General features: G+C 40.0%; 1 protein-coding gene across 3 annotated transcripts in view; it reads right to left on the bottom strand.

Moving 5' to 3' along the window:
- Nucleotides 1-27,855, bottom strand: part of LOC149160944 (nardilysin-like) — a 413,290-nt gene that overhangs the window by 241,184 nt on the left and 144,251 nt on the right. For all 3 annotated transcript variants that reach the window (XR_016261820.1, XM_089436840.1, XM_089436839.1), the window contains exon 9: nucleotides 9,513-9,661. Coding sequence is in view for 2 of the 3 variants with exons in the window: in XM_089436840.1 (XP_089292966.1) it covers nucleotides 9,513-9,661 (149 nt within the window). In the remaining variant the exon portion in view is untranslated. The remainder of the gene's footprint in view (nucleotides 1-9,512; nucleotides 9,662-27,855) is intronic.

Genomic DNA, 27,855 nt, shown 5'->3' with positions numbered 1-27,855 from the left:
TTTGCATCGATGTTCTTGGTGAACTTCTGCCGGGACATATTTTGCAGTTAGCATGGTGAGCTCATATTTGGTTGAGCCTCACTAGATTGGTGCTAAGAATATTCTGAGATATCTTCGGGACACAATCTCTCATGGATTGAGATACACTGCCAGAAATATGACGCTGCATGATTATTCGAATGCTAACTGGGCAGGCAGTTTGGAGGATCACTAGAGCACTTCTCAGCACTGGTTCTCTTTGGGTTCTGCTTCGATATAACAGATGAGGATGCAGCAGAAGTCAGTTGCTATAAGCACCGCGGAGACCGAATACATAACTACGAGTATGATCTCGAATGAAGCTGCCTATTTGTGGAAGCTCTTCAATGAGCTATTTGTACACATGATGAATACCATTGTGATTCTCTGTGACAACCAGAGGGGGGATTCGATTATTGAGGAATCATGTATTCGATGATTGCTCCAGCAGATAGACATCAGATACTGCCTTATATGGGATATGGTAAGTCGATGAGCAAGGAGGCTCCATCGCATTGAGACTGATGTACAAGTCGCAGACATTTTGTAGAAGCCCCGGGGAAAGGTCAAATCCGTGACTTTCCTGAACAACTTGGAGTCGTTGAGAGACCTTCTTATAAGGGTCCTACATGTTGCATGCATTGAGCTCTGGGAGCTCTGGGAGCTCTGGGGGGTTTGGGGTACTCACTGGAGCAACATACGACCACAAGGCGACTCACCCTCCCCTGGTGGTGCGCTATGTACAGGAAGACAGGTTCAACCTTCCCTTGTGATACCCTGTGGTGACAATGGAACAAGATGATTAGTTCTCCTGTGGGCCGGGATGATTAGTTCTCCCGTGGCAACTGTGGAACAGGATGATTAGTTCTCCTGTGGCAACTATGAAATAGGATGGTTAGTTCTCCTGTGGGCCGGGATGATTAGTTCTCCCGTTGCAACTGTGGAATAAGATGATTAGTTCTCCTGTGTGCCAGGATGATTAGTTCTCCTGTGGCAACTGTGAAACAGGATGATTAGTTCTCCTGTGGCAACTGTGAAACAGGATGATTAGTTTTCATGTGGGTCGGGATGATTAGTTCTCTTGTGGCGACTATGGGGCAGGATGATTCGTTCTCCTGTGGACATGATGATTAGTTCTCCTGTCGAGGCATGCTACCCATGCAGAGCCAGGAACTGCCGGGAACTGTCGACACTGTCAAAACTGCTGGAAACTGTCAGAAATTGTCGGAACTGCCGGGAAACTGCCAGAACTGCTGGGAACTGCCAAGAACAATCGGAATTGTCGAAACTACCGAGAACTGCTAGAACAGCCGAAACTGTCGGAACTGTCGAGAACAACCGGAAATCTCGGAACTCTCAGGAACTATCAGAGCATCTGTCTCCAAAGGAGAGCAGCATGCAAAGGACAGCTAACTAACATTGGGACAGTTGTATGGTACTTAGCAGCAAATACACCAAGCATGCAATGTTACAGCTAGCATGCAAGGCACAGCTAGCATGCAACAGCGAGCCTGCTAAGAACAACAAGCATGCTAGGGACAACAAGCATGCTAGGGACAACAAGCAAGCAAGTTGCAACTAGAGCATAGGTCAGTACGGCAACATGGTGTAGCAATGGCACATAATGCAGTACAATGATGGGTACAGTCATGATTAATGAAGCGTGATGAGATGCAACATAGTGATGATGGATGCAGCATGGTGCAAAGCGATGAGGTGCAGCATAATGACGAAATGCAGCACAATGATAGGTGAAGGAGTCACTTTGGAGAATCAGTTGAAACAACATGTCTTCAACTGATCTCATGTATCATCTTCTTAGAGATGATCTCTGCTCTTATCTAGATAAGTGAAAGTGTTGACTTTTGTTGTAAACGTACTATCTCTCTCTCTCTGTGCTGAACTATTGAAGAACATATAAGAAGAATTGATCAAGGGTTTCCCCACATTGTGATTTGTCCCTGGCTAGTGCCACATCTTGTGTCCTCTTGTCTTGGCTTGTCTTTTGTTATTTATGTTTATGTTCTATCTGCAGTTTACTTTAATGCTGATGTGATTACTATTCTGGAAAAGATATTGAGCTAACTGTGAAAATTGAAATAAATTTCTCTAAGCATAGAACATACCTAAAATTAACACAGCGAAATTGGCTGGGAGTTCTGGTGGATTTGTGGAGAGCTTGGTGAACAACAATTTTTTGTAGGGCAGATTGTTGATCATGGACTTCCTTTCACTTTCCATTGATGGTTGGGCAACTCGAGGGTTTCCTTGGCTTGGACGAGATCAATTTTATCGAAATGGCTTCATGTGATGTACTATAGATTGGCAGGCTAGAGTCTTCATCAGATCATGATGTTGCATATCTGAGATTGGAGGGGATTTGCATGAGTGGTATTTGATCCAGGAGGATGAGTGCTTGCAAGACTGAGCCAATGGAGATCATGTATGCTCAAAGGGAGTCTAGCATCAAAGGGAGCAGCCCTATGGAGGATTGGGATTTTAAGGTTCAGATGTGATGAGGCAAAGGAACTACCGAGATTGTCAGGTTCATTCTACAGGGTATGTTGCAGTGACAGACACTATATGGGCTAGTGTCACCGGATGATGATTACTGCCTAGTCTTGGAAGTACCTCCCTCGCTAAGAGGGAGTGTTGATTTTTGTAGCTTGGGAGGTACTCCAAGCCTTGAGGATCGAGGGTTTGGAGGTTGGAGCGCCACAAAAGCACTTGTGGGCATGAAACCCAAGCTTGTGGGCTTTGCACCCAAGCTGGTGGGTGTGAATCTGTGATGAGTTTTGGACATGTGATGATTTGAGGTGATAGAGGATCCCAAGAGCATCGAATATCACTCATCCGAGGTCTAGAACTTGAGATATGAATTTTCTAATGTAACTGTGGTTTAATGTGGCACCTAATGGAGGTCGGCTTGATGAGTTAGAGTGCCACAAGTTGTGTGTTGACACCACATGAGTTTTGTATATATAGGAGTGACGTTGGAGGTCATTCCTTCACATCCAAGTGCATCTTTTCACGTCAAATACTTGTCTTAGATGGTCGATCTCTAGAAGAAGGAGGACAAAGTTATGAGGGACTGTTTTTGGGTGAGTTTCACATCAGCAACAGGGGCGAAAGCTTCAAGAGGACAGTCGTTGTCTTAGGGACAAATCTCAGCGAGATTTGTATGGCATATCATGTCGTTACAGGTCCTTGAGTAGCTAAGGAGAAACAGTAAGCAGTTGAGAGTTGTTCACAAGTGGAGTTGTGAACAACTCAACAGGAGTCTCAATGTGTTGATGCATTGATGGACGAACGATCAACAAGAGAGCAGATTGTTGAGCCAAGATTTAGTGGCCAGATGGACTTGGAGCATTGATAGAGGCAGGAGCTACATATCAGGAGCCTAAGGACTAGGCAAGCACAGGGTATGACCGAGGGCAGCTGAGGGAGTCAACTACATCAGCGAGATGGTCAGAGTATCTTATTGAGGGTAGATTGGTTGTCGATGGACTAACACCAAGCCCCAGTTTTGTATTCTTGTACTAGTGGATGTATGAGGTCCATTATCCCTAATATGTGAGCCCTAGACTATTGTATTAATTAGGTTGATTATTATAACGAAGTTGGGTTAAGAATTGGAAAAAGTTGTCTATCTTTTGTGCATATGTGATTTACTATTGTTTACATTCCATTGTGCAAAATAGTATCGTTGTGATTCTTGGTTTGGTAGCGTCAGAGATTCTAAGATTCTATCCTAGACCCAAGATCGTGGAAAAACAACATGTCCTTCATGCAAGGATCATTCTAGATGACAAGATGCAGTAGTGTCAGATGCTTCAACGATATCTACCTCAACTGTGATAAGGACGACATTCTCAGAGGAAGAGCATTGTGATAATATCCTAGTGCTCGGTTCCTCCTACCTCAAGGCTTTAAGGCACATGAGAAGAGACTCGTGATTACAGATTGAAGAAAGTCCCATATGGACTAAATCAAGTCCCCTAGACCTTGCATGCTTGGATTGATGGACACTAAATGTAGACCCCGACATTTCTTCAAGGTTGAAGGTATGTCCTTATTGTTTGCTTTTATATATACTAACAAATTATTTCTAACAGGATCATATCATCTCATCAGTACCAGAGCGAGTTCACCTATGAGCCTCAAAAATCCACTTATTAAGAAGTGTATCATTGAGATGATGAGGACTTCCTTGGCAAGAGAAGTATATTGATAGAGATTTGGCATGATGATTTACACTTAAGTTGTTGAGAGAGACTCCTTAAATTCAGATTTGATGGAAGCCATGATGAGCCGGTAGTCAGATGAATTCTTGCTTTGCAGCATGATCCAGATAGAGCATGGATATGTATATTGGATATGTACATGAAACTATTAATCATGGACTAATACACACTGCGGGAAACTTGATGGATACACCAATATTCACTGAGACTGAAATTGTTGTTAATAGGAAAAGCACATCTGGGTGCTGTTATAGCTTGGAGTCTGTCGTGATTTCCTGGATGAACCAAAAACATATGTTTCTTGATTTGAGTATGGTTGAGGCAGAGAAAATTGTTGCTAGCATTATTAGCTCCAAGGTAATGTGGTTGAAAAAGCTCTATACAGAGTTGTGTTGGGCACGACTGTGATATTAAAAGTGGGTTCTCACTTTCAGAGAATCTTGTGTTTCATAACTGGTCCAAACATTATAAGATTAGATATCACTATGGTGCAAAGGGAGCAATGAGCCTCCGACATTGATTTGTTGAGGAATTGAAGCAGTGACGCTGCAGCAAATCAGCAACTTGTTGACATTCTCACCAAGCCTTTGCCAAAAGGGAAGTTCTTGGTCTTCAAGGAGCAGCTTGGACTAGTGGATGTGACCCTCGCGGGAAAGGGTCACGGCTGATCGAGAACACTAAGATATGCTCTTCCCCTCTATTTGAGCTCACAAGGATAAGAATTGAGCCGAAGAGCTCCTGGGGTTGAGGGATTTCTGGCCAGTGGGTGTGTGCGATCCCTACCCTTTGTGTATCCCCCTTATTGTCATTGTAAGGTGTGTGTGATCCCTACCCCTTGAGTATCCCCCTTATTGTCATTGTAAGGTGTGTGTGATCCTTTTCTTTTATGACAAGTCAGGTATCTCCCCCTATCAGGTTTGAAACAGTATACCCTAGTTGGCATCCTACACACAAGCTGGGCTTGTTGAGATTCTCTACCCCATCTGGCCAATGGGTGAGGAGACTTGGGTGTGTGTGATCCTTACCACTGGTAAGTCGGCTATCTCCCCCAAGTTAGAGAATGCAGTTGTTCTATGACTTGACTCCTGAGGGTCAAGGTGTGAAGATCAATGAACAATAGGATGGTTGTGATTCTTATCTCACGTGTAAAGTGGTATCTCACCTATTGTCGATCAGATATATAGGGTGGCAAATTAATCTCCCCTAATGTCAGTGGATATAGGGTGGAAGTCAAAGCTTCCCCCTAATGATTCTTCTTCTTTAGATAGAAACATCATTGTTCAGTTGATGATCAAAGGAGAGAAATTGAGACAAGATGTGACGATATGGATGTCTTCTTGATGCAGTTGAGATGAAGGTCATGCTACTTGACCAAGAAACTTGTAGGGTTTGGCAGATCTGATCGATCTCGCCTACCATTGCTTGTGGATTATTCTTCTTCTATGAGACGAGATGAGACAAGATGCAACAATGATAAGACATATGAGACGAGACTTATGATAAGTTATCTCGCCTGTTGTTGATCAGATATATAGGGTGGCAAATTAATCTCCCCTACTGTCTGTGGATATAGGGTGGAATTCGGAGCTTCCCTCTAATGATTCTTCTTCTTTAGATAGAAACATCATTGTTCAACTGAAGATCAAAGGAGTGAAGTTGAGACGAGATGTGACGATATGGATGTCTTGTTGATGCAACTGAGATGAAGATCATGTTAATTGACCTAGAGACTTGTAGGGTTTGGCGGAACTGATCAATCTCCTCTACCATCGGTTGTGTATTATTCTTCTTCTATGAGACGAGATGAGACACGATGCAACAATGATGAGACATATGAGACGAGACTTATGATAAGGATGGAAATTCCTCCCTGCATGAGAGGAAGTGTTGAAATTTGGGCAGCTATCGAACGAATTTTCCCATTGAACCCTAAGACCCAAATGAAACCCATCGTGCCCCAAAAGAGAATTTATAATGGTCAAAGGAAAATTCAAATGGATAAAAGAAATATTATTATTAATATGTTGGGCACTCCTCTCATTATTATTAATGTGGCAAGCAATCATTAAAGAAATATATGTTTAAATATTATCTTTAAGCAAATTTGAATTAAGAATCTCCCTCCAAAATTCGAATAGTCGGCTTCATGATGTTCATGTCGGCCTACCCTAATGGATGTGTCCTTTCATATACGCAAAAAGCTATAAATTACCACCTATCCTTCACCATTCGATGTAAGAAATTCGGTATTCTTCTATGGAAATTTCAATCTTCTAAGGCCCGCATAGGAGCTAATCTGAGGCAGATGAAAGGACGAGTTCTTTGTGTCTTTGGTGCAAAATCTCTAATCTAAAGTGGACGAATTCTCTTGTAGCTGAGTTGTGGTTTGTGATTGTTTTTCTTTGTGATTTGGGCAAATCCATCGAAGGTATGGTCATGGTCAAAATGGCCTTGTAAATATCTATTATGGGCATGCGAATATGGAGGCCTCTCTGAGATTAGGCCGAGAAGGTTTTTTGTACAACATATCTTTAATTTTGGGCCAAATCTTGTGACCCTTTCTGAGTGTATTTTGGTGTGCATTTCTGAGTTATTACTAAAAGGGTCGAGCCCTAGTTTCTTTGTGAACATTGAACTGAATGGAATTGATAAATGTGCACAGGAGGATGATACTTGAGAATATTGGACAACACGGTACTTGAGGAGGTTTTGAGGTCTAAACCAACACTGACGTGGACTAATTTGGATGCCCTAACTAGGGCTGAAAATTGTCAGTCATTTGATGACAGAAATGTAGTCTCCTATATTAAGGCATGCTATCTTTACTTGATTGATGGTTTTGTACATTGAACAATGTCTTGCTTGGTTGGATAAAATGGTAGTGGAGGGCTGATAGAAGAGCCCTAATTGCAGTCCCGTCAGGAAGGATAATGAGGGCAGCTATTGGGCATATCCGAGATGCCATAAGGATTGTTTTCTTGGGATGCCAAGTGATGTATGGCAGTCCTCATATCAATGATAAATTCCAATGTTTGACTATAAATTCCAGTTAACATAACAGTGATGCCAATATATAGATTACAATCCATGAGATAGTAATGTGTGGCAGTGGAACTTGATAGCTGATAGTGACCTTGATGCATAAGTGTAGCAGTACTCTTCACACATATAACAGTACTACATGGCAGCGACATTTTATGACTATGGCAGTTACCTCGTTGCATATCAGTGACTTTGATGAATGACAGTAACAAGTGATCTTGGCTATGAAAATGACCTTGTTGATGAATGACAGTGGCAGTAACATTAACCCTGTTGATGAATGACAGTCGCAGTGACAATAACCTTGTTGACGATGAATGACAATCGCAATGACAATAACCTTGTTGACAATGAATGACAGTGACAGTGACCTTGATATGGCAGTAATTCTCTAATCTATGGCTTGTCTCTATGGTGATATGACAGTGATACCAGAAATCCTATGACAATGACAATGATGTATTCTATGACGGTGTGATCTGGACTCTGGAGGCATGTGATTGCCTCTCTAATATACTTGTCTGTTGTTGGATTGCCCTAGGTGGCCTATTGTGTTTGATGATGAAAGACTCATGTCTCATGAGAGTTGTACTTTGTATCACAGCTGAACATTTGATAAACATCTAATTGTTAATTTTAGATAACAATGGTATGTTCTATGCTTGATAAAATTACTTCAATGTCCTTTTCTTAGCCCAATGACAATTCCACTTTAATTTCCAGTAGCAATCACATAAACTATTAATTCACATTGACAGTAACTGTAGACAGAAGATAAACAATAAATGCAGGAAGACAAGTCAAGACAAGAGAACACCAATATTTGTCTAAACCCAGGGAAAAAACCCCAGAGGGGGGAAACCCTTACTCAATCCTTCTTATTATCAAATATCAAATGCTCAGCGGAGAGAGAATGTCCAATAGAGTACAATGATGAAAGTCAAAGTCAACGTGACTTGACTCTTGCAAAATATCCAAACCAATGTCCAATTGATGAGGTCAAATCTGATCAACTTGATGAAAGCCTACAATTCTGAAAAGTCAACATTGCCCTAACCAGACAGCAGCCAACTATCAATGCAGCCGTCAAACAGCACCTTTTGAGCTCGGTCAAAGTCAAAGATACTCTGCCTTCCTCGGTGGTCAAACAGTCAACAAAATGGCGATCAACTGCAGTCAAATGATGAAGTCAACCTGCGGTCAAAACAGTCCTTCAATCCTGCGGTCAAATGCAGTCAAAGAGCTCCTCTTGCCTCGATTTTTGTGCCAAATAATGTGACCTCTTCGGACAGATCCTCCCCTGGTAAAAATGCAGTCAAACAATCCCTCAAAAGTCCAAAAGTCAACGGATGTCAAAGTCTCCTCAAAACATTAAGTCAACGCAGATCAAAATAGCTCCAAGAACTCGCATGTGTGGAAGTATAGTTGCCTTAGTTAACCAACCAATCAGATGAGGAGAGAGAATGTTGTGACTGAGATGTGCCAAATGAGGTTGAGGGTCTCCTTTATTTATATGTGTTGGAGGGGGTTCAATTTGTCTAATTTGACCCCAAGCCGACCTTGACCAAATGTGCACCTGTGGGCTTGACATCAAAAACATATTTCTCCTTGTCCAAATTCAGTGCTTCCAGGGTCAACTTTGGTCCTCTCGAAAAGAGGAATTTTGTCCAATAATTATCTTAGGCCAATGAGCTGCCCAAAGTGGAATTTGGACCTAGTTGCACATTTTAACACTAATAGAAAAAGAAACTGGTTGGGTTTTTCCTCTTTTGGGGTTTTTCCCTGGTCTCTGACCTAAATCATGGTGTCTCTGTTGTGTATGCTTTTCTTATGTTTTTCCTTTCTTTTCCACTGCATTGTTGATGTAATTGTTCTCTTTACATAATTGCTAATGATGATATCATGTCATGGGGTGAATGTTATATGAAAATGTTGAAAAGATTTTAAAATGCAATTTTATCTACAGCAGAGAGCAATTTAGCCCTAAAAATTAACATACCATATAGCTGAGACTAACAAAAGTTTTTACACAAATAGTAAAGCATATAAAAAAACAAGTTAAACAGCTCATTGGATTTAAAAGAAAGAAATTGAATTTTGAGTCAAAATATATCTAAAAGAAAAGAAGCAGCTAAAGTAAAGACGTTAAGAAAGAAACAACCTGAAAAAATAAAACAAGATGCTCAAAACTACTAGAAAGCAAGGTACCTTTTCTAGCCCTGAAACAGTAAGATCTATGCTCACAACAAACATGTATCCTGCAGAACAGCGGTCCAATCCTCCATGACCAACCCCTGCTGATAACGATGTAGCCCAACCTTTCTCTTTAAGAAGAGATAACAAACTACCACCACCCTCTGTATAATAACAAAAGTAAGTCCACAAACAATAATGAGCTAAACAGACATAGGAAGAATTTTCATAACCAGCACTAAACATCAATGCATTGACAGAAAACAAGATGAAGATAATAGTGTCATATTTCTATTTCAAGAAAATTTCACATATAGACTAGATCAATATCACAAAAATTCACATTGATGTCAAGAAACCCATACCTGTCCACGAGGACAAATAATTAATTATAATCTGAAACATTGGGCATATTACATTAAGCATTATATTGCACTGGTAAACCCGTTAGTTTATATCCTCTTCAAGGGAGGGAGGGACTGAAATAGGCAATTCCAATTTCTAAATTTTCAGACATATATTTTTGAAATTGCATTCCAATCTTATAACTACTATGGTGAGGAAAAGTTAGGTGTGTGTTTTTAGGTGTGTTTCCATCTGCTTTTTCGTGACTCCCCTCCTTGATTAATTCTACTTCTTCATATTCTAGATTATCAGAACACCACAGATAATGTATATCATCTCTTCTTTCTCATTGCCTTGCCCATGTTCATTCAATATACTCACAATGGCTTCCTCCAACATCCACTAAGAATTTGACAATGGTAAAAGGTAGTTAGACCAATGTTTTAAAACTCCGACTCCGATTCCGACTCAGCCGAGGGTCGACTCCGACTCGGTATCAACTCAGCTGACTCAATTTCAATGACTCGGTCGTTGTAAAAATTACATTAAATATTTTTTTTATAAAAATACATAGTTTTAAAGATTTTCATTCATGTTTCCAAACACACAACATTAGAATATAGATAGAAGACAACATATGATCAAAGTAGGCTCATGAATATATCCATTATATCAAATGGCACCCAGTGCACTGTCCAATACATACATGATGATGATATAGAGATCAAAACAAAAACACATAACCAAGGAGGCTAGAAATGGCCTCTACAACAAAAGTAAACTGTGACCAGTACTACGGGCTAGAAATGGCCTCTACAACAAAAGTAAATTGTGACCAGTACTACGGGCTAGTGGCTATTGCTAGAGGAGCCAAGATCATCTAGATCAACCACTATATCTACATGCTTCATAGTTTGTAACTCATTTTTAATCTTGTACCCTCATCAATCATCTTAGACCATCTCACCAAGATGGATGTTAATAGATGTATTCATAAGAAGAACTACAAAAACAATTTGTATGTGACACGGATCAAGATATAGGATCCCTAACACCAAAACTTCTGCATCCACGTCTACATGCAGTCATGACAGACCCATCTACACCCCATAGAATATTTTGTGGCTATCCTCTAGTTTTAGGATCCCTTGGGGCAACTTCAAGTTTGTTCAGATGAACTTTGTAATATGTATAAATATAAACTGCCATCTTCCAAGAGAGAATTGCACCCATAAACATTCTAACTAGGATCACATGTCTGATCAGCATTTCAATTTTATGTGCCCTCTTTATTACATGTTTCTCAGATAGTATCATTGTTTACTTAGAAATTCACATTGTTCCTTGAAGAATTTTATATAATGAAGGCAACAGATGTCTTGCTCCATTCTTACAGGAGATTTCATGTTCTTGGCAAAAAGTTCACAACATTAGATCCTATCAAATTGCCAGCGCCAAACTCATCACTTTCTATTTTCAAGCACTAAACGATTCATGCCACAGGAAGTCGTGTGAACAAGTAAACAACCTATGAAAACAATTAGCTAATGTGGAATTCATGTGTCCACCAACTTTTAACACAAACCTCTTCACCAAAAAGCAAGGAAAAAAAGTTTGCTATTTTTTTGAGTTTTCAGGCCACTGTTACCGAGCTGGCCGAGTAGGCTCGGACTCGGTCGGGTTATTACCGAGCCAGCTGAGTAGGCTCGGACTTGGCCCGGTTATTATCGAGCCTGCCGAGTTGTTAGACAACTCAGCCGACTCGGTCATAACCCCGTCGGCCGAACCGATTTGATGGCCGAGTCGACCTGGTGAGGGCTTGACTTGGACCAACTCAGCCGAATCGGTTCCGAGCCAGCCGGTTCTTAAAACAGTGAGTTAGACTTGAATAAAAGCAAGTTTGACCTCTTGTATGAATTAGGTTTGGCTGCAGTTTTATTTAACTTGCATTAACGATCTAGAACCTCTATGTCATATCAGCTTTTGTTAAATACCTAATCTTTGGGATTATGGTACATTGTAAATACTAATAAACTAGGGTGCTAACATGTTTTATTCTTTGTTGCAAAATAAGTCACTCTGACAAAGGTTACGCCATTCCAGAAGGGAGAGTCAAATGTTGGAAGAGTTCATATTTTATTGCGCAGTCGATCCAAAGATCAGAGAATGCCACACTAGGGGCCGCTTCTAGTTGGTCTGAGAAGTGGAAGCATTTTAGGTCAAAGGTAGGATGACTTCTCTTCAAATGCCAATATCACCTCCCCGATCAAGTTCATGGTTGACTTATATGTATGTGTGTTTCACAACCTAGCTTATGAGGTAAATTTTATTGTAGCAAAAGGTAAGAAAAGTACAGCAACCATTCTATTATAAAAATCAAAATCTTTTCATTTTCTATTTTAGTTTAGGAATAATCAGCTAGCTGATGTTTTCAGTTTTATGATTTTATCATAAGAAAGTTTATTTACCTCGGAGATATTAAAAATAAATATCCTAGCCATATTTTGAAACATTGAGTCTGAGCTATCACTGCATATACTTTTCGCTTTGTGTGAAGCATATATTTTTCAATTTGTATGAAGATTTTTTGTTACAAATCTGCACTTTTTCCTTGCTATTACAGAACAAATCCACCAGCCTCTTCAACGTTCCATGCTCTTACCAAGTAAGTATTTTTATTTGGTATCTTGAAAGAAGGATCTAATATTAATATATTTGTTGATCTATCAATTTAGATTCTAAATAATAAGCGTTTCCAGTTGTTTCTTGATTAAATTCTTTGCTATATTTTTTCTGGGCATAGCACCCAATGGGGGATTTGATCATGGGACTTCAGAAACTCAATTTTCAGCTATAATAGGAAATTGCTATTTGTTGCTATCCAAAGGATTGGAAGTGATTTATTAAGATCAATTTAACATCTTCTAGCCTTCCCACCCATAAATCCTTGATCTAGAATGATTCGGTACTAATTGGGTTGTCTTTAAAGAGGAAATTGGTTGTTGCACTGCATTTTACTGTAAACTTTGTTACCCACCATCCGTGGGTGATGCCCATAGGAGAAATTTTTATCCTAGATGGTCCTCAGCAGACAACCGCAGCACATTGCCCCCACCAAATAGCTCCATGTGACATCATCTCCGCCACTTAAGCTAGCCATTATGATTCCTCGCCTATGTTACCGGATCCATCATCCCCAATGGCTGGATCCATGGATCCCCGTATCAAAGACGGATTCGGATTCGGATCTGCCCAGATCCGCCCAGCATCTATCCATGTCTAAAACTGTTCGACGTCAGCAGAAAATTCCAAGTCAGCATATGAATCACGTGATAATGGAAAAACCAGCGTAGTGAATAATTAACAAGGGAGTTGGCTGCGATAGTACATTAATTTTTTCTTTGGTTGACCATATTATAAATTATAAGCTACAATCGCTTAGATATTCTGATCATCCACACCTCTCACCTGGTCATCGGATCTTTATGTGAAAGAATTGTTAAATGCAAAACAAAGGTTGGAGGTTTTAGAAGCTAAAGGGCAGGAAAGAGATCATAAAATTCATATAATAACGGCTGAGAACAAGGCGTTAGCAGAAAGCAATAAAATTTTAGAAGAACAAGTGGCATTGCTACAGGAAGCTCTCCTGATAGGGAAGACAGAATGGCAACGCATGAAGGCGGATGTGCAAAATGTAAAGAAATCTGTAGTGGAAAGTACAGAGGTGGTGAATGTGAAATCATCCCAGGATAAAGGGAAAATGATTGTCCAAATAAACAACCATGAAGTGAACGCAAGAGAAGAAATGAAAGAAGATTCCACCAAAGTTTCCAAAACTTGGGCTCAAGTTATTAGTAATTCTGCTAATAAGGTTGACAACATGCAAGATAGTGAAGGCAAGGAAAGACAAAATAGGGCAGCAAACATAATTATTAAAGGGGTGAAAGACTATGGAAAAAATGAATGTACTCTTGACCTTGCAAGAGATTTCTTGAAAGACAAGTTGCTATGGCAAGGACAAATATACCAAGCATGGAGGGTGGGTAAGTTTAACAGGGAGAGAGCCAGGCCCATAAAAGTCATTATGCCTAGCTCACATGATAAATATATTATTCTAAGCAAGAAGCATCTCTTGAGGGGTTCTCGTTTTTTCCTAGAAGAAGATTTACCTGTAAAACAACAGGAGGAAAGAAGAGAGGAAATTCTAAAGGTTAGGGCAGCAAGAGATGAAGGAAAGAGAGCATGGATTTATAAAGGCAAAGTTGTGATAGCGCAATTTGGACCTCCTTCCAAAACAGAGCAGCAAGATGGTAATAAAGAAGAGGCAACAAACTCTTCAACAGGAAATCAGAAAGCAAGGTCAGTACGGGAAAACAGGGACAAAGACTCAAATGTGAGTCTTGCACGTCAAAATAAATAGCAATCAAGTCATACCCAGGTTTCCTTGAGATTAGTTTGTTGGAACTGCAGAGGTTACCCATGGAGACGAGGACCTGGGTTAGGGCCTATTGCGGAAAATAGAGACATAATTTGCCTCATAGAAACACATGAGCATGAAGGGTGCAAGACACCTTTGTTTGAAGGATACTGGAAGATGGCAGTGTGGAACAAGGCAGCAGGGAATGGCAAAGGGCACGGGGGTATCATGGTTTTAGTAAGGGAGAAAGAAGGTCGTCTCATTCAGTTAGAAAAAGAAGACTCAAATAAGCAATTCATTTGGTTCAAAATATCAGAAAATGGAAACCACATCAGAATTGCAGCATGCTATTTTGCGCCACAGGTCTCAAAAATCTACAAAGGTAGAGGGCTTGACCACAAAGATCCATTTGCAGCTTTAAAAGCGGATATTGCAATATATTCTCAGCTAGGTGAAGTCCTTATAGTGGGTGATTTCAATGCTAGGACTGCAAGTGAGCAAGCTAGCATTCTTTGTTGTAAAGATGATTGTGACCCTATTTGGTTTACAGAAGAAAGCAATCATCAGTGGGAAAGAATTTTAGAGGACAAGGGCTGCAATCTCTTTGGTGAACAATTGCTTACTCTATGTGGGGCCTTTGATTTAGTCATTTGTAATGGCTTGACTAGATGGGCAAAGTCCGGTAATTTCACTTGCAATACTTACAATGGAGCAAGTGTGGTAGATTATGTAATTTGCTCGCATGGTTTGTGTGAGAAAATGGATGAAGTTCTGGTTGGAGATCAGCTGTGGGATTTGAAATCAGAGCACAAGCCAATTTATTTATGTTTCTCTTGGATTGGAAAGAAACAATTAGAGTCAAAAATTCAGCATGTCCAACAAAATCTCCCACAGGGCAGAATTCTTTTGACCCCAGAAAATTTTAATACCTTCAAAATGACGTTAGAGAGGCTCTTTGAGAAGGAGAAAATTACAATTCACAGCCTTCATAGTCATGAATTAACACATTTAATTCAATGCGCACTTGCAAAGTGCAAAAGAACAAAAATTAAGAAGTCTGAAACAAATTGCTTTCCGGTTAATGCTTGGTTTGACGAGGAATGCAAAAAGGCAAGGAGAATCTGGAAAGAGTCAAACAAGGACAACATAAAGCTCAAATCTTACAAGCATTTATTAAGCAAGAAAAAGGCTGATTTCATGGTTTCAAGGAGGGAAGAACTAATCTTCCTTGGGAAAAATAATCCCAAATTATTTTGGAAGGAGCTCCAACCGAAAAAGATACAAATTGGAAATAATATTACAGCTTCTAAATGGTTTGACTATGCAAGACAACTCTATGAGCAGGTTCCCAAGGTTGACCCTCCCCCCTTGTCAACACGGATACTAAACTCTTCACGGTACAAGAGGTAGAGATGGGTATCAAGAAGTTGGGTGTTGGAAAAGCAAAAGACTTAGCTGAACTCCAAGCAAAATATCTAAAGTGGGGCTCAAAGATCCTTGCACCTCACATTACAAAAATCTTCAACAACATCATACAACAAGGGCTCCCCACAGATTGGACAACTAGTCTGGCAATACCTCTTTTCAAGAGCGGTGACATCAATAATCCCTCCAATTATAGGACCATCATGATAAACCCTTTGTTTGCAAAGCTATTTGGAAGCATGCTAGAAAACAAAATTAGCAAGTGGGCAGAAGAAAGAAATAAGCGTGCTAAAGGGCAAGCAAGTTTTAGACCTAAGCATTCAACAGTTGATCATTGCATAACTTTAAGGCACATCATTGAAAAAGTTTGGGAGAATAAGGAAGAAGTCTTTTGTTGCTTTGTTGATTTCAGAAAAGCGTTTGACTCGGTTCCTAGGGATAAACTTTGGCAAAGAATGGAGGAACTTGGGGTTCCTAAACATTTGAGAGCAGTTGTGCATAGAATGTATGAAGAGGTGAAAGTCAAAATTAGAACTTCAGCAGGCATTTCTGAAAGTTTTAGAAGCGATATCGGGGTCAAGCAAGGTTGCCCACTGTCTCCTACCCTTTTTGGTTTATATATCGACAAGCTTGAGGAGTGGTTAAATTCGCAAGGGGGTGATGGTATCTATTTGTGCAAGTTTGTTATAAGGCTTCTTTTGTATGCAGATGACCTTATTCTGATTGCTAAATCGGCGCTTGGTTTGCAAGAGCACTCACTATCCCTTGAGCATTTTTGTAGAAGTGTGGGGATGCAAGTCAATATCAGCAAAACAAAAGTAGTGGTCTTCTCTAAGAAAAGAAAACATAACCAACATAAGTTCTACTTTGAAGGCAACATTCTGGAAGAAGTTGCGGAATACAAATACCTCGGAGTTGACTTCAACAAAAATCTAAGTTGGAATGGTTGTAGAAAGAAAAGAACTTTGGGGGGTTGGAAAGCATTTTATGCTTTTCAAAATAGGTGTAGAGAGGCAGAGTTATGGGACTGGAAGACCACTCAAACTCTTTTTGGGCTTCTAGTGATTCCAGTGATTCTATATGGTTGTGAACTGTGGGCTAGCAGTACTTCCGACATGCAGTGGAGACAAATTGAGAAAATTCAGAAGCGTTTGATTACAAACAAATTTAAGATTAAAAGTGCAGTGCCTTATGATATCTTGTTAAGTGAAACAGGGGCTGCTCCTATTGAAGCAATTGCTATGGTGCGAGTCATAAGTTATTTAAAAAAAATTGAGCAAATGGAAGAGGGTAGATGGCCTAAGGTTGTCTTTAATGATAGATTGTGCAAGAGCAAAAAAACTTGGATGCAACAAAATAACAAATGGTTTAGTAAATGGGATATTTGCTTGAACGCGTGCCCCATAAACAGCAAAGAGATAAAAGCTTTTGTTATGGAAAAGTTCCACAAACGTACTTGAGATAAGGAGCTAGGAAGAAAGAAAATTTACTATATTGAAGTGTTTAATCCCACTCATAATCATCAACCAAAAGCATACATAGAGGCCAATATCTCTTAGAGAGCCAAAATTCTTATTGCTCAGTTAAGGACTAATTCTCATCAACTCCGTTGTGAAACAGGGCGCTGGAAAAGGCCAAAGGAAGTGTGGGAGGAAAGGGTATGCATTTTTTGTTCTTCCGGAAAAGTGGAAACAGAAAAACATTTCATTTTAGAATGTGAGGCCTTCAAAGACAACAGGGAAAGTTATGCAAATACGCTGGCAGCTAGCTCTTGGGATAATCTATTTAACGAGGGGTTTGTCAAGAAGACGGGAGCATTTATTGTGAAGCTTCACAAAAAAAGGGCTGAATACATCAAGCCGATGAAAAAGCAATCTGTCCCATAGGCTATCTTTAGCCTCGTGGACGTTAAAATAATTTCTTTCTTTCTTCTTTCTTTCTAATTAAGTTTTATTTTTATTTAAAGCGTAAAAAAGTGAGTTTCATAAAGTAAGTTCCATAAAGTAACTTTAATGGTCATTTAATTTAAATATAAAGTAACTTTAATGATCATTTAATTTAAATATAATAATGGTTAATCGTCATTTAATTTAAATATAAAGTAACTTTAATGATCATTTAATTTAAATATAATAATAGTAATTAATGTTATGATACTTATTTTTAATATTATTAAATTAACAATTATTTTAAAAGTATTATATAGAAGTTTTATATTTAAAATTTTAAATATAATTTTTTATTTTAAATAAATTTAATTAATATTTATCAATAATATATTAATTCTGATATTATTCATCTCACAAATATTTCTATAAGTATTATATATAAAAACTATATATTTAAAAATTAATATATATTTTTTGCCAGTGTAAATTTAATTTTTAAAAATTATAAAATATTTTATATTGTTTAGACTTGTCGTATCCGGATCCTGGCTTTTCAAAAAACTGGCGAATCTGTATCCGTATCCGGATCTGAATCCCGGTAACTTAGTTCCACGCCCATTTGTTATAATCGTTTGTTTGAAAGTGAGCCTTCCAACCCCAAAGGTATGGCTTTTCATTATGTAGTTGAGTATCTTTGCTTACTTATCATGGACACTCCTGGACATGGATTTGTGGGGGTAATTCGACGGAAAGAATGGGCTTGGTTTGTACTCTTGTCCCCTTGTCCAATTTGGTAGCTAGCCTTGTATGTTGGAATTTCTAAGTCTAACCCGTTAGAAATTATTCCTATACTATCTGGTTTATTTCTCCTACTTGTTTAATTACTTAACAAGTTATTTACCATGTAAATACTCAAAATAAACACAAATACAATACCAACATCTACAGATCATCAACTTAAAGAAAACAAGCACACAAGTGCCACTGTTATTTTTGGACCAATGTCCCCGGAAAAACCCAATGCGGGAAAACCAGTGCAGCTATTTAGAGGGTTACATTATTATGCAGTTAATCTGAGTACAAGTGGGTGCCTAAACTGGCTCACTTGACAGAGAAAAATACATGGCAGCAATACCTCTATATTCGGAAACAGGTATTCAGAAAACCTGTCCCACGAAACTCTCTTTGGCACAACTGAAGCTCAGCGCTGGCCCTTCTAGCCTCTGCGTCAGCCCCAGGACTCCCTGCGTCAGCCCTTTGAGGCACTGCACAGCCGTTGGGAGCCTTTGTGTCACTCCCTCTGCCCTCTACGTCGATGATGCAGTCTCTCTAGGCTCTGTGTTGCCTCTGTTGGGCTCTGCGTGGCCTAGCTTGACAGCTACTCTGGCTCTCTCCGCTTCTATGCTAGTCTCTCAGTATTGTCCCTGCCTCTCTGCCTCGTACTTACTGCCCCTCGCAGCTGATCACTGACTCAACTTTGCTTAGCAACCTCACTCTAGCAAAATGAATCACTGATCACTCTAGTGTATCCTCCAACTGACCCTCAAGCCTCCTCTTATACTTTTCTCATTGGTCCTTCAATGACCGAGATTAAATCTCTAATCAACAGCTAAGATTAGATTGATCCATGACTTTTGGAACCTTCTAACCCAGTTTTATATTAATACCCATTAATATTTTATTTTTCCTAAGTTTAGACTTACGAACTCCATTAAAAATATTAATTATTTTAATATCTCCCAAACCGGATACAATCTGTCCAAACCATTTCTGGGTCTTGGAGATCACATGTGCTTTAACTTCTCCACCAATTTTCATGGCTAGAGCACATCCAATGCTACCCCAAATCAACATTGTATCCTAGTCTTGTGTAGTGCTTTAAAAAACAGTAGAGCTGACTCCGACTCGGCCGAGTCAGACCGAGCCAATGCTTGGTCAGGTCGGCTCGGTGGCCGAAACAGAACAGCTGGCCGGGTTGTCACAAAGCCAGTCATCGACTCAGTTGCCTCGATAACAACTCGGTCGGCTCGGTAACAACTCGGCCGGCTCGACTCTTTGAAAATTATCTTGAAGCACATCAAAAGTTGTTTTGCCTCCTACATATCAATGGTTGGGTTGTTGTTTATTGCATATTTATAGTCCTAAAGTAATCTATCATTGTGAGAAAGTTTTGAAAATTACAAGGTCGAAGTATGGTTATCCTAGTGGCATGGATTAAAACAATGCATTGAGCCATACAATGTTTTTAAAAAGGAAAACGTTCTAGCAATGGACTAATAGATACATATTTACCTCTAATTGTATTGGAGCTTGACCAGAATTAAATCAAGGGTTTTGAGACTTCATTAGGGGCAGATTTCTTGAAATCATTTCCAGCAATCTAGGTAGAAGCATGAGACAGGTCAACCTGTAGCAAAAGCACAATTTTGAAGATATTTGTTAATCAATTCATTGGCTTATCCTTTGGGAAGCTATGATTGGTTGTTGTTATGCTCTTGACCTGCGAGAAATTTCGGAATACCAAATATGCGAAGAAATACAACCCAAAACACAGAATAAAATGAGAAAAACAGCAAGTATTTAATTATTCAGAGATGAAAGCAATGTTCACTTGCCTCTTCGAGGGGGCAACCTCTAGCAGAGCAGAGCTCGATTACAAAATAAGACTCGATATTTCTCAATGGGGAGTCTCTAGCCTCTATATAGGATTCCATATATCTAATACAATGGCCCGTTTGCAACTAACTTTGGTCCCTTTCTTAAATGTGGGTCAGCCATATACAATTATTAATACGGGCTTTATTGACTCTTTAACTAACTATGACTATGACTCGACCTTATTGGGTTTATTACATAAATAAAGGGGTTAGGGTTGGACCCTAACATGCCCTCCCCCATCAAAAGCAACCTTGTCCTCAAGGCTGAAGCTGCAGAAACTGCTGAAGAATAGTGGCGGGTTCTCAAGTCGCATCTTCTGGAGAGGTGTCTTTCCACTTGACAAGGACTTCCTTGATCGTGCGGCTGCGCAGATGTCTTTCACGAATATCGAGGACCTATTCAGGTTGGAGCCAAAGTGAACCTTCCTCATCCAATTCGGGTAGACTGGTTTGAATTCTACAATTGTTCCCCACCACTTTCTTGAGGCATGATACATGGAAGACTGGATGGATTTTTGAAGTTGGTGGCAAGGCCAGCTTGTAGGCTACTGCTCCAATGCGCTGAATTATTTGATAAGGTCCGTAGAATTTGGGAGCTAATTTCTGGCAGCCCTTTTCTTTGAGCGATGTTTGCTTATATGGTTGCAACCGCAGGAATACCTGATCCCCTTCTTGAAATGTGCGCTCTGAACGATGTTGGTCTACCTGTTGCTTCATTCGATTCTAAGCTTGATGGAGATTATCTTTGAGACAAGCTATCATGGCAGCACAGTTCTGTAGGAGTTGATCAACTGCTTGCACCTTAGAGCATCCAGGGATATAAGAAATAGGTGAAGGTGGGAGTTGGCCATACACTGCTTCATATGGAGTCATCTTGGTGGCTTCATGATAGTTAGTATTATACCACCATTCAGCTAAAGGTAGCCATTGTACCCATTGATGCTGCTTTTCTGAAGTGAAGCACCTTAGGTAAGTCTCCAAATATTTGTTGACTGCTTCAGTTTTTCCATCAGTTTGGGGATTATAGGTAGTACTAAGTTGGAGTTGGGTGCCTTGTAGCTTGAAAAGTTCTTGCCAAAATTTGTTGGTGAAAGTCAAGTCACGATCAGACACAATGGAAGTTGGCATGCCATGTAGTTTGAAGATCTGGTCCATGAAAGCTTGAACCACCAAAGTGGGGGTAAATGGGTGGGGTATAGCGCAAATATGAGCATATTTAGAAAGTTTGTCCACAACCACCATGATGATTGATTTGTTGCCCAACTTGGGTAGACCAGTAATGAAATCCATAGAAACATCCACCCAGACGTAGGCAAGGATTGGCAATGGTTGTAAGGTTCCTAATGACGTGACTGTTTCTCCTTTATGGCATTGACACACATCACATTCAACTACAAAGGTAAGAATGTCATTCTTCATGCCCGTCCAAAAGAAAGAACGACGAGTATGAGCATAAGTCTTCTGAAAGCCTGCATGCCCGGCAGTGGGAGATGAGTGCAACTCTGCCAAAATGCAAGTTTTGAGGGTGGATGTCGACGATATCACTACTCGACCCTTGTAGCGAAGAATCTCATCCTTCCAAGAGTATCCAACTGAGGAATTAGGATCTACTCTCAAGTTATTAATGAGTTGGGAGAGGGGTGTGAAAACCATTCCTTGCGGGCTTCTTTAATCCAATCTGGTATGGGAAGAGAGATTGATAGCAGGGTGCTTTCATCCTCAAATTGGCGCAATAAAGCGTCTACTACTACATTGTCACGCCCTTTCTTGTAAATTATCTCATAATCATATCCCAACATTTTGGCCATCCATTTGTTTTGTTGTGGCAATGATAGACATTGCTCCAAAAAATATTTGAGGCTTTGATGGTCTGTGCAAATTCAGAAACGTCGTCCCAATAAGTATGGTCGCCAGGTATTTACATGTAAGATGGCCATCATCTCTTTCTCATAGGTAGATTGTCCCAAATGTTTCCCACTCAGTTGTTGGTTGGTGAAAGCCAAGGGTCAACCTTCCTACATTAATACAGCACCAATACCAGTACCTGAAGCATCACATTCAATCACAAAAGATTTGGTGAAGTCAAGTAGTGCCAATACTGGAGTGGAACACATGACCTATTTGAGAGCCACAAACGCTTGTTGTGCTACATCAGTCCAAAGGAATGAATTTTTCTTTAGAAGGTTAGTGAGGGGTCTAGCAATGCAACCATAATTGCGGACAAATTTGCAATAGTAGCCAGTGAGACCCAAGAATCCCCTCAGACTCTTCAAGGTTTTTGGTTGGGGCCAATCTTGCATTGCTTGTATCTTTTTGGGATCAACCCTGACACCTTCACGACCCACAATGTGTCCCAAATACTCAACTTCTTCCACGCCAAAAGAGCACTTGGACAATTTGACAAATAATTTGTGATTCCGAAGCAGTTGCAAGATCAAGTCTACATGATGGAGATGTTTTTCCCAAGTTAGGCTGTAGATGAGAATGTCATCAAAGAACACAAGGACAAATTTTCGGAGATATGGTTTCAGCAGGTGATTCATGAGGCTTTGAAAAGTGGATGGAGCATTACAAAGACCAAATGGCATGACCAAGAATTCATAATGGCCTTCATGAGTGCAGAAAGCAGTCTTGGGAATGTCTACTTCCTTCATGTGGATTTGGTGATAGCCAGAGCGAAGATCTAGCTTGGTAAAGAATTGAGCACCATGTAGTTCATCAAGCAGATCATCAACAACCGAGATAGGGAATTTGTCTTTGACAGTGAGCTTGTTGAAGGCCCGAAAGTTCGGACACATGCGCCATTCCCCATCTTTCTTGAGCACCATGACCACTAGTGATCAATAAGGACTGATTCTAGGACGAATAACACCTACTTCAAGGAGTTCCTTGATGATTTTTTCATTTTCATTCTTTTGGGAGAAAGGATATCGATATGGGCACACAATAGTTGGTTGGGCCCCTAGGACCAAAGTGATGTTATGATCATGTTCCCCTCTAGAGGGTGGAAGCTCTTTAGGTTTGTCAAATATCGACTGTTGGCGGTTTAAGACTTGTTGCATCTCAGGATGAATATGAAGAGTAGTGGGTTCTATGGCCTAGATGGCATTAAACTGAGCGATAACTCCATGATGGCCCTTTTTCAACAACTTTTCCATTCAATGCAAGGTGATGATGGAAGGAGCACCTGCCTGGAGTGCACAGAGGTATGCATGTGGTCATTATGCTTAAAGCTCATATATAACTCCTGGAAATCCATTGTTATTGGGCCTAGTGTGCGAAGCCATTTAGCACCCAAGACAATGTCACAACCACCCATGTTAATCGCAAACAGGTGGGTCTTTAGGTGGTAGTCTCCCATCTGAAGTTTAATACTTTCGCAGCAGGCTTCACATTTCATTGTCTCCCCATCAGCAATCAAGACCTGGAAATTAGAGACTGCCCTTACAAAACAATGAACAGCTTCGGCGACTCACTAATGGATAAAGTTATGAGTGCTGCCACTATCAATCAATACTACTACAAGGCGATGTTTAATAAAGCCTCTGATTTTGAGAGTTTGGGGCGCAAAAATGCCCGCCAAAGCATGTAGTGAGATAACTGGTTCCTCTAGCATAGTTGTGAGCTCATTGTCCTGCTGGGTTTCCTCAACTTTGTCCTCTGGTCCCCCAAGGGGTGGGGCTTCCTCAGATGAGCTGTGATCAGTAACATCAATTTGAAAGAATTTTGGTTCCTTGCATTTATGCCCCGAGGAGTATTTGTCATCACAGTAGTAGCACAATCCTTGTTTTCTTCTTTCAGCCATTTCTGTTGGAGACACCTTTTGAACCTTAAGTGTTTGGGTAGGGCCCTGAGCCTAGGTGGGGCGTCCCTTGGCTATGAAATTTGGACGAGGAGACTGGGCAGCTAAAGCACGTTCCACTTCGATAGCCTTTGTGCAAGCGTCTATCCATGTAGGTGGGTGGTGCATCTGGACATGTGCTTGGATGGCTTCTTTGAGACCACTTATAAAACATTCCAAGTAGAATTCATCTCCTAGACCTTCTGTGCGGATGGCCAATGTCTCAAAGGTTGCAATGTAGTCTTTTATTGTGCCTGTCTATCGGAGCTTAGTAAGACGACCAAAAAATTAGATTCTCTGTCAAAGCGATCACAAAGAGATTTTGAGAACACTCGCCAAGTTATGTTCCTAGGATAACATTTACGATGCCACTACCACCATTGCAATCTCTTTTGGTCCAAGTAAAGGGCTCCTACACGTAGTTTAATTGCATCATCGCGAATATCATTCAGAATGAAATATTGTTCCATTTGTGCCACCCATACTGCCGGATTAGAGCCATCAAATTTTTACATGTCCAGCTTGTGTGGGCCGAGGGTGGGAATGTTGGTCATTTCCATGGAAGTGAATATGATAACTAGATTCTCCTTCAAGGTGTTCATCAATACCATGTGCCTCCAGATGCAACCCCGACGTGCTCGTATTGAATTACGCAATGAATTGTTTGATTGTCTGCATATCATCCTCTTGTAAGGGTCCGAACGGAGTTTTACTCCTCGCTAATCAATACTGTAGTGGCCAAATTCCAGAAAACTTGATCCTGCCCAATGTCCTGCGAAAATCGGGCCTAGACTATAGGAGCCACAAGCCTCACTGCGCAGATGGTCAAATCTGCGTGCGAAACACCAATGGTTGAATGTGAGTTGGACTACAGCGGCGACAAAACCCCAACTACTAGATATGAATGGTATTGTCGTTGTAGAACCTCCACTGGTGTATTTGATTGTTGCGGCGGCGACAAAACCCCAACTATTAGATTTGAATCATACTGCGGTGGCAGAACCCCAACTAGTGGATCTGATTTGGCAAATAAGATAATGGGCGATCTTCAGAGAGTCGAGGGAACTATGGTCTCAAAGGAGTGTCAAGTGCTACAGATCGCAATATAAATAAGGGTCCAACAATAGTACTCAGCCCAATCTTTCAGGGCACTAACTAAGGAGGATCAACCGTACCCTTAGTTGTACTACCCAACTACCCTATTGTACGCACAAGTAATCTCCCCGAGTGTTGTTCTCAATGTACTGTAGCAGCAAGACGGCCGACAGCTTATCTAAGGCAAGGTTTAAGGTGAGCCTAGGGGGCTTCCAATATACCCAGAGGGTACATGGAAAACAGTCCGTGTGCGGTTCTGTTTAATGCACTACTACTCGAAGGGGTACCCACAGGGGTTACAAGGGAGTCCAACAAGTGTGACCACCTCTTGTATTTCCTGCGTGCATGCCTCCTCAAATCCGTAGGTTTATGCGCTCAACGACAAATCCCATGGTTTAAAGACGTCGGAACACATCTCCAGCCTAAAAAAACTGTCAAAAATGGAGGTACCACCGGCCCTGGAAAGTGCTCTGACACCACTTGTTATGCTCTTGACCTGCAAGAAATTCCAGAATACCAAATATGCGAAGAAATACAACCTAGAACACAGAATAAAATGAGAAAAACAGCAAGTATTTTATTATTCAGAGATGAAAGCAATGTTCACTTACCTCTTCGAGGGGGCAACCTCCAACAGAGCAAAGCTCAATTACAAAAGAAGGCTCGATATTTCTCAATGCGGAGTCTGTAGCCTCTATATAGGATTCATACATACAATACCATGGGTCATTACCATGGTTCTCTCAATACTATATATCTAATACTATGGCCCGTTTGCAACTAACTTTGGTCCCTTTCTTAAATGCGGGTCAACCACTTACAATTATTAATACAGGCTTTATTGACTCTTTAACTAACTATGACTATTACTCGACCCTATTAGGTTTATTACATAAATAAAGGGGTTAGGATTGAACCCTGACAGTTGCAGAGAATTGGTATTATTGTTGTTGTAGTCTAGTCATTGTCCTTGGGCTGAGGCAGAAAAGAATCCTGGGATTGGTGGCTAAATATGAACTTTGTATTGGACAGTGCATTGGGTGCCATTTTGATATAATGGATATATTCATGAGCCTACTTTAATCATATGTTGTCTTCTCTCTATATTCTAAGGCTTTGTGTTTGGAAACATGCATGAAAATCTTTAAAATTATATTTTTTTTATAATAAAAAAATATTTAATGTATTTTTACAATGACAGAGTCATTGAAATCAAACCGGCCAAGTCGATACCGAGTCGGAGTCAAAGTTAGAGTCGGAGCCAACCCTCAGCCGTTTCCAAACCACAGTCAGAGTTTTAAAACATTGGTCATGTGGCATCTCCTTTATTAGCTACTAGCTTTACGAGTGACATTACATGGGAAATCCTGATTTTGGTTGTGTGATCCCATTTCCCAACACCACAAACATCACTCCCCTCCGCTCATTATAACCCCTTTTCACATATTTCTCATAGTTTAAACAAACACTTCGATTTCCATTTTCACCTGACTTGTGCTTGAAGTATCAAAGAGAGACCAGACAAGACATAGACGTCACATGAGTTATCTGTGATGGAGATTTGCGATGTAACCATTGAAAGAGACAAGTCATTTGGCACACGTCCAATGGGTAGTGTAGTAATTTAGGAAAATAACACAAATATTAATTATAAAGTTACTTTATAAATGTTATTAAAGTTACTTTATAAACTTATAAAGCTACTTTATAATAATTTTATAAAGTTACTTTGTTAAAAAATAATTAATTAAATTATATATAATAAATAAAATCAAATTAAAAATAAAATATATATATATATATAGATATCAGAGGGAAATGGATAAAATCTAATTCCAAGACAATAGTACCGACAACTTACACATGTCGAGAAAGACGTCGGCAAGGAAGAAATTATTAGCGATTAAGCTTTGAGGACAAAGCTTCTTGAAGAAAGAGGCAATGTTAAGAATATAAAATTATATAAAGTAAAATTAATATAAATAATAAATAATCAAAATAATGATTGTTCAAATAGTCATTAGTTAAGTGAAAAGGCATGTCTAAACGACATGCCCAATCATGAAAGGACACCTGCCTAGGTATATAAGCAGGGTCCCATTGTAACATTCAACATCCTTGTACATTTTCATATATTAATAAAATATTATTTATAAATTCCTTTGTGTATTTTATACATTTAAAGTCAATAAGCTTAAGTTTTGTTGCTTCATCGAGTGAGACAGTGGTTGGAAGGAGGAACGGTGGACGTCGGAACAAGGTGAAACACCAGGGCAATAGGGAACGAAAAACAACGATGGATTGCTTGAGAAATTGAATATAGTGGACTACATCGAAATGACGAACAGTGATAGGGCATGAAGAATTGCGGAACGAACAGTAGCAGTGCAAACGGAGTCGCGGAGTTGCAGCAGGAAATAAAATAGAAATGATCAGAATTAGAAATTTATGCCCCAGGACTCGGATTCTAGGGAGCTGTGGCAGCAAGCAGAAGAAAAAGTCGATGAAAAAGTTTGAATCTTCTCATGGAGTGGGCTTTCTTGGCTTCCTCATCACTTCAGTTCAACACACTGCTTTCTCCCATCGATTTCTTACGAGCAAAAACCAAACGTTCTTCTAACTAGCTGCTCGGATTCTCATCTTTTAGGCACTCCACAACTGCGATATCAAAGAAATCTACAGGGCAAAT

The sequence above is a fragment of the Pinus tabuliformis genome, chromosome 5_2 (assembly GCF_031772625.1).
Source record: "Pinus tabuliformis cultivar Carrire ecotype Pingquan chromosome 5_2, CPIR1, whole genome shotgun sequence".
Classification (NCBI taxonomy): domain Eukaryota; kingdom Viridiplantae; phylum Streptophyta; class Pinopsida; order Pinales; family Pinaceae; genus Pinus; species Pinus tabuliformis.
The sequence above is the reverse complement of the archived record's forward strand: the minus strand, read 5'-3'. Positions and strand labels throughout refer to the sequence as shown.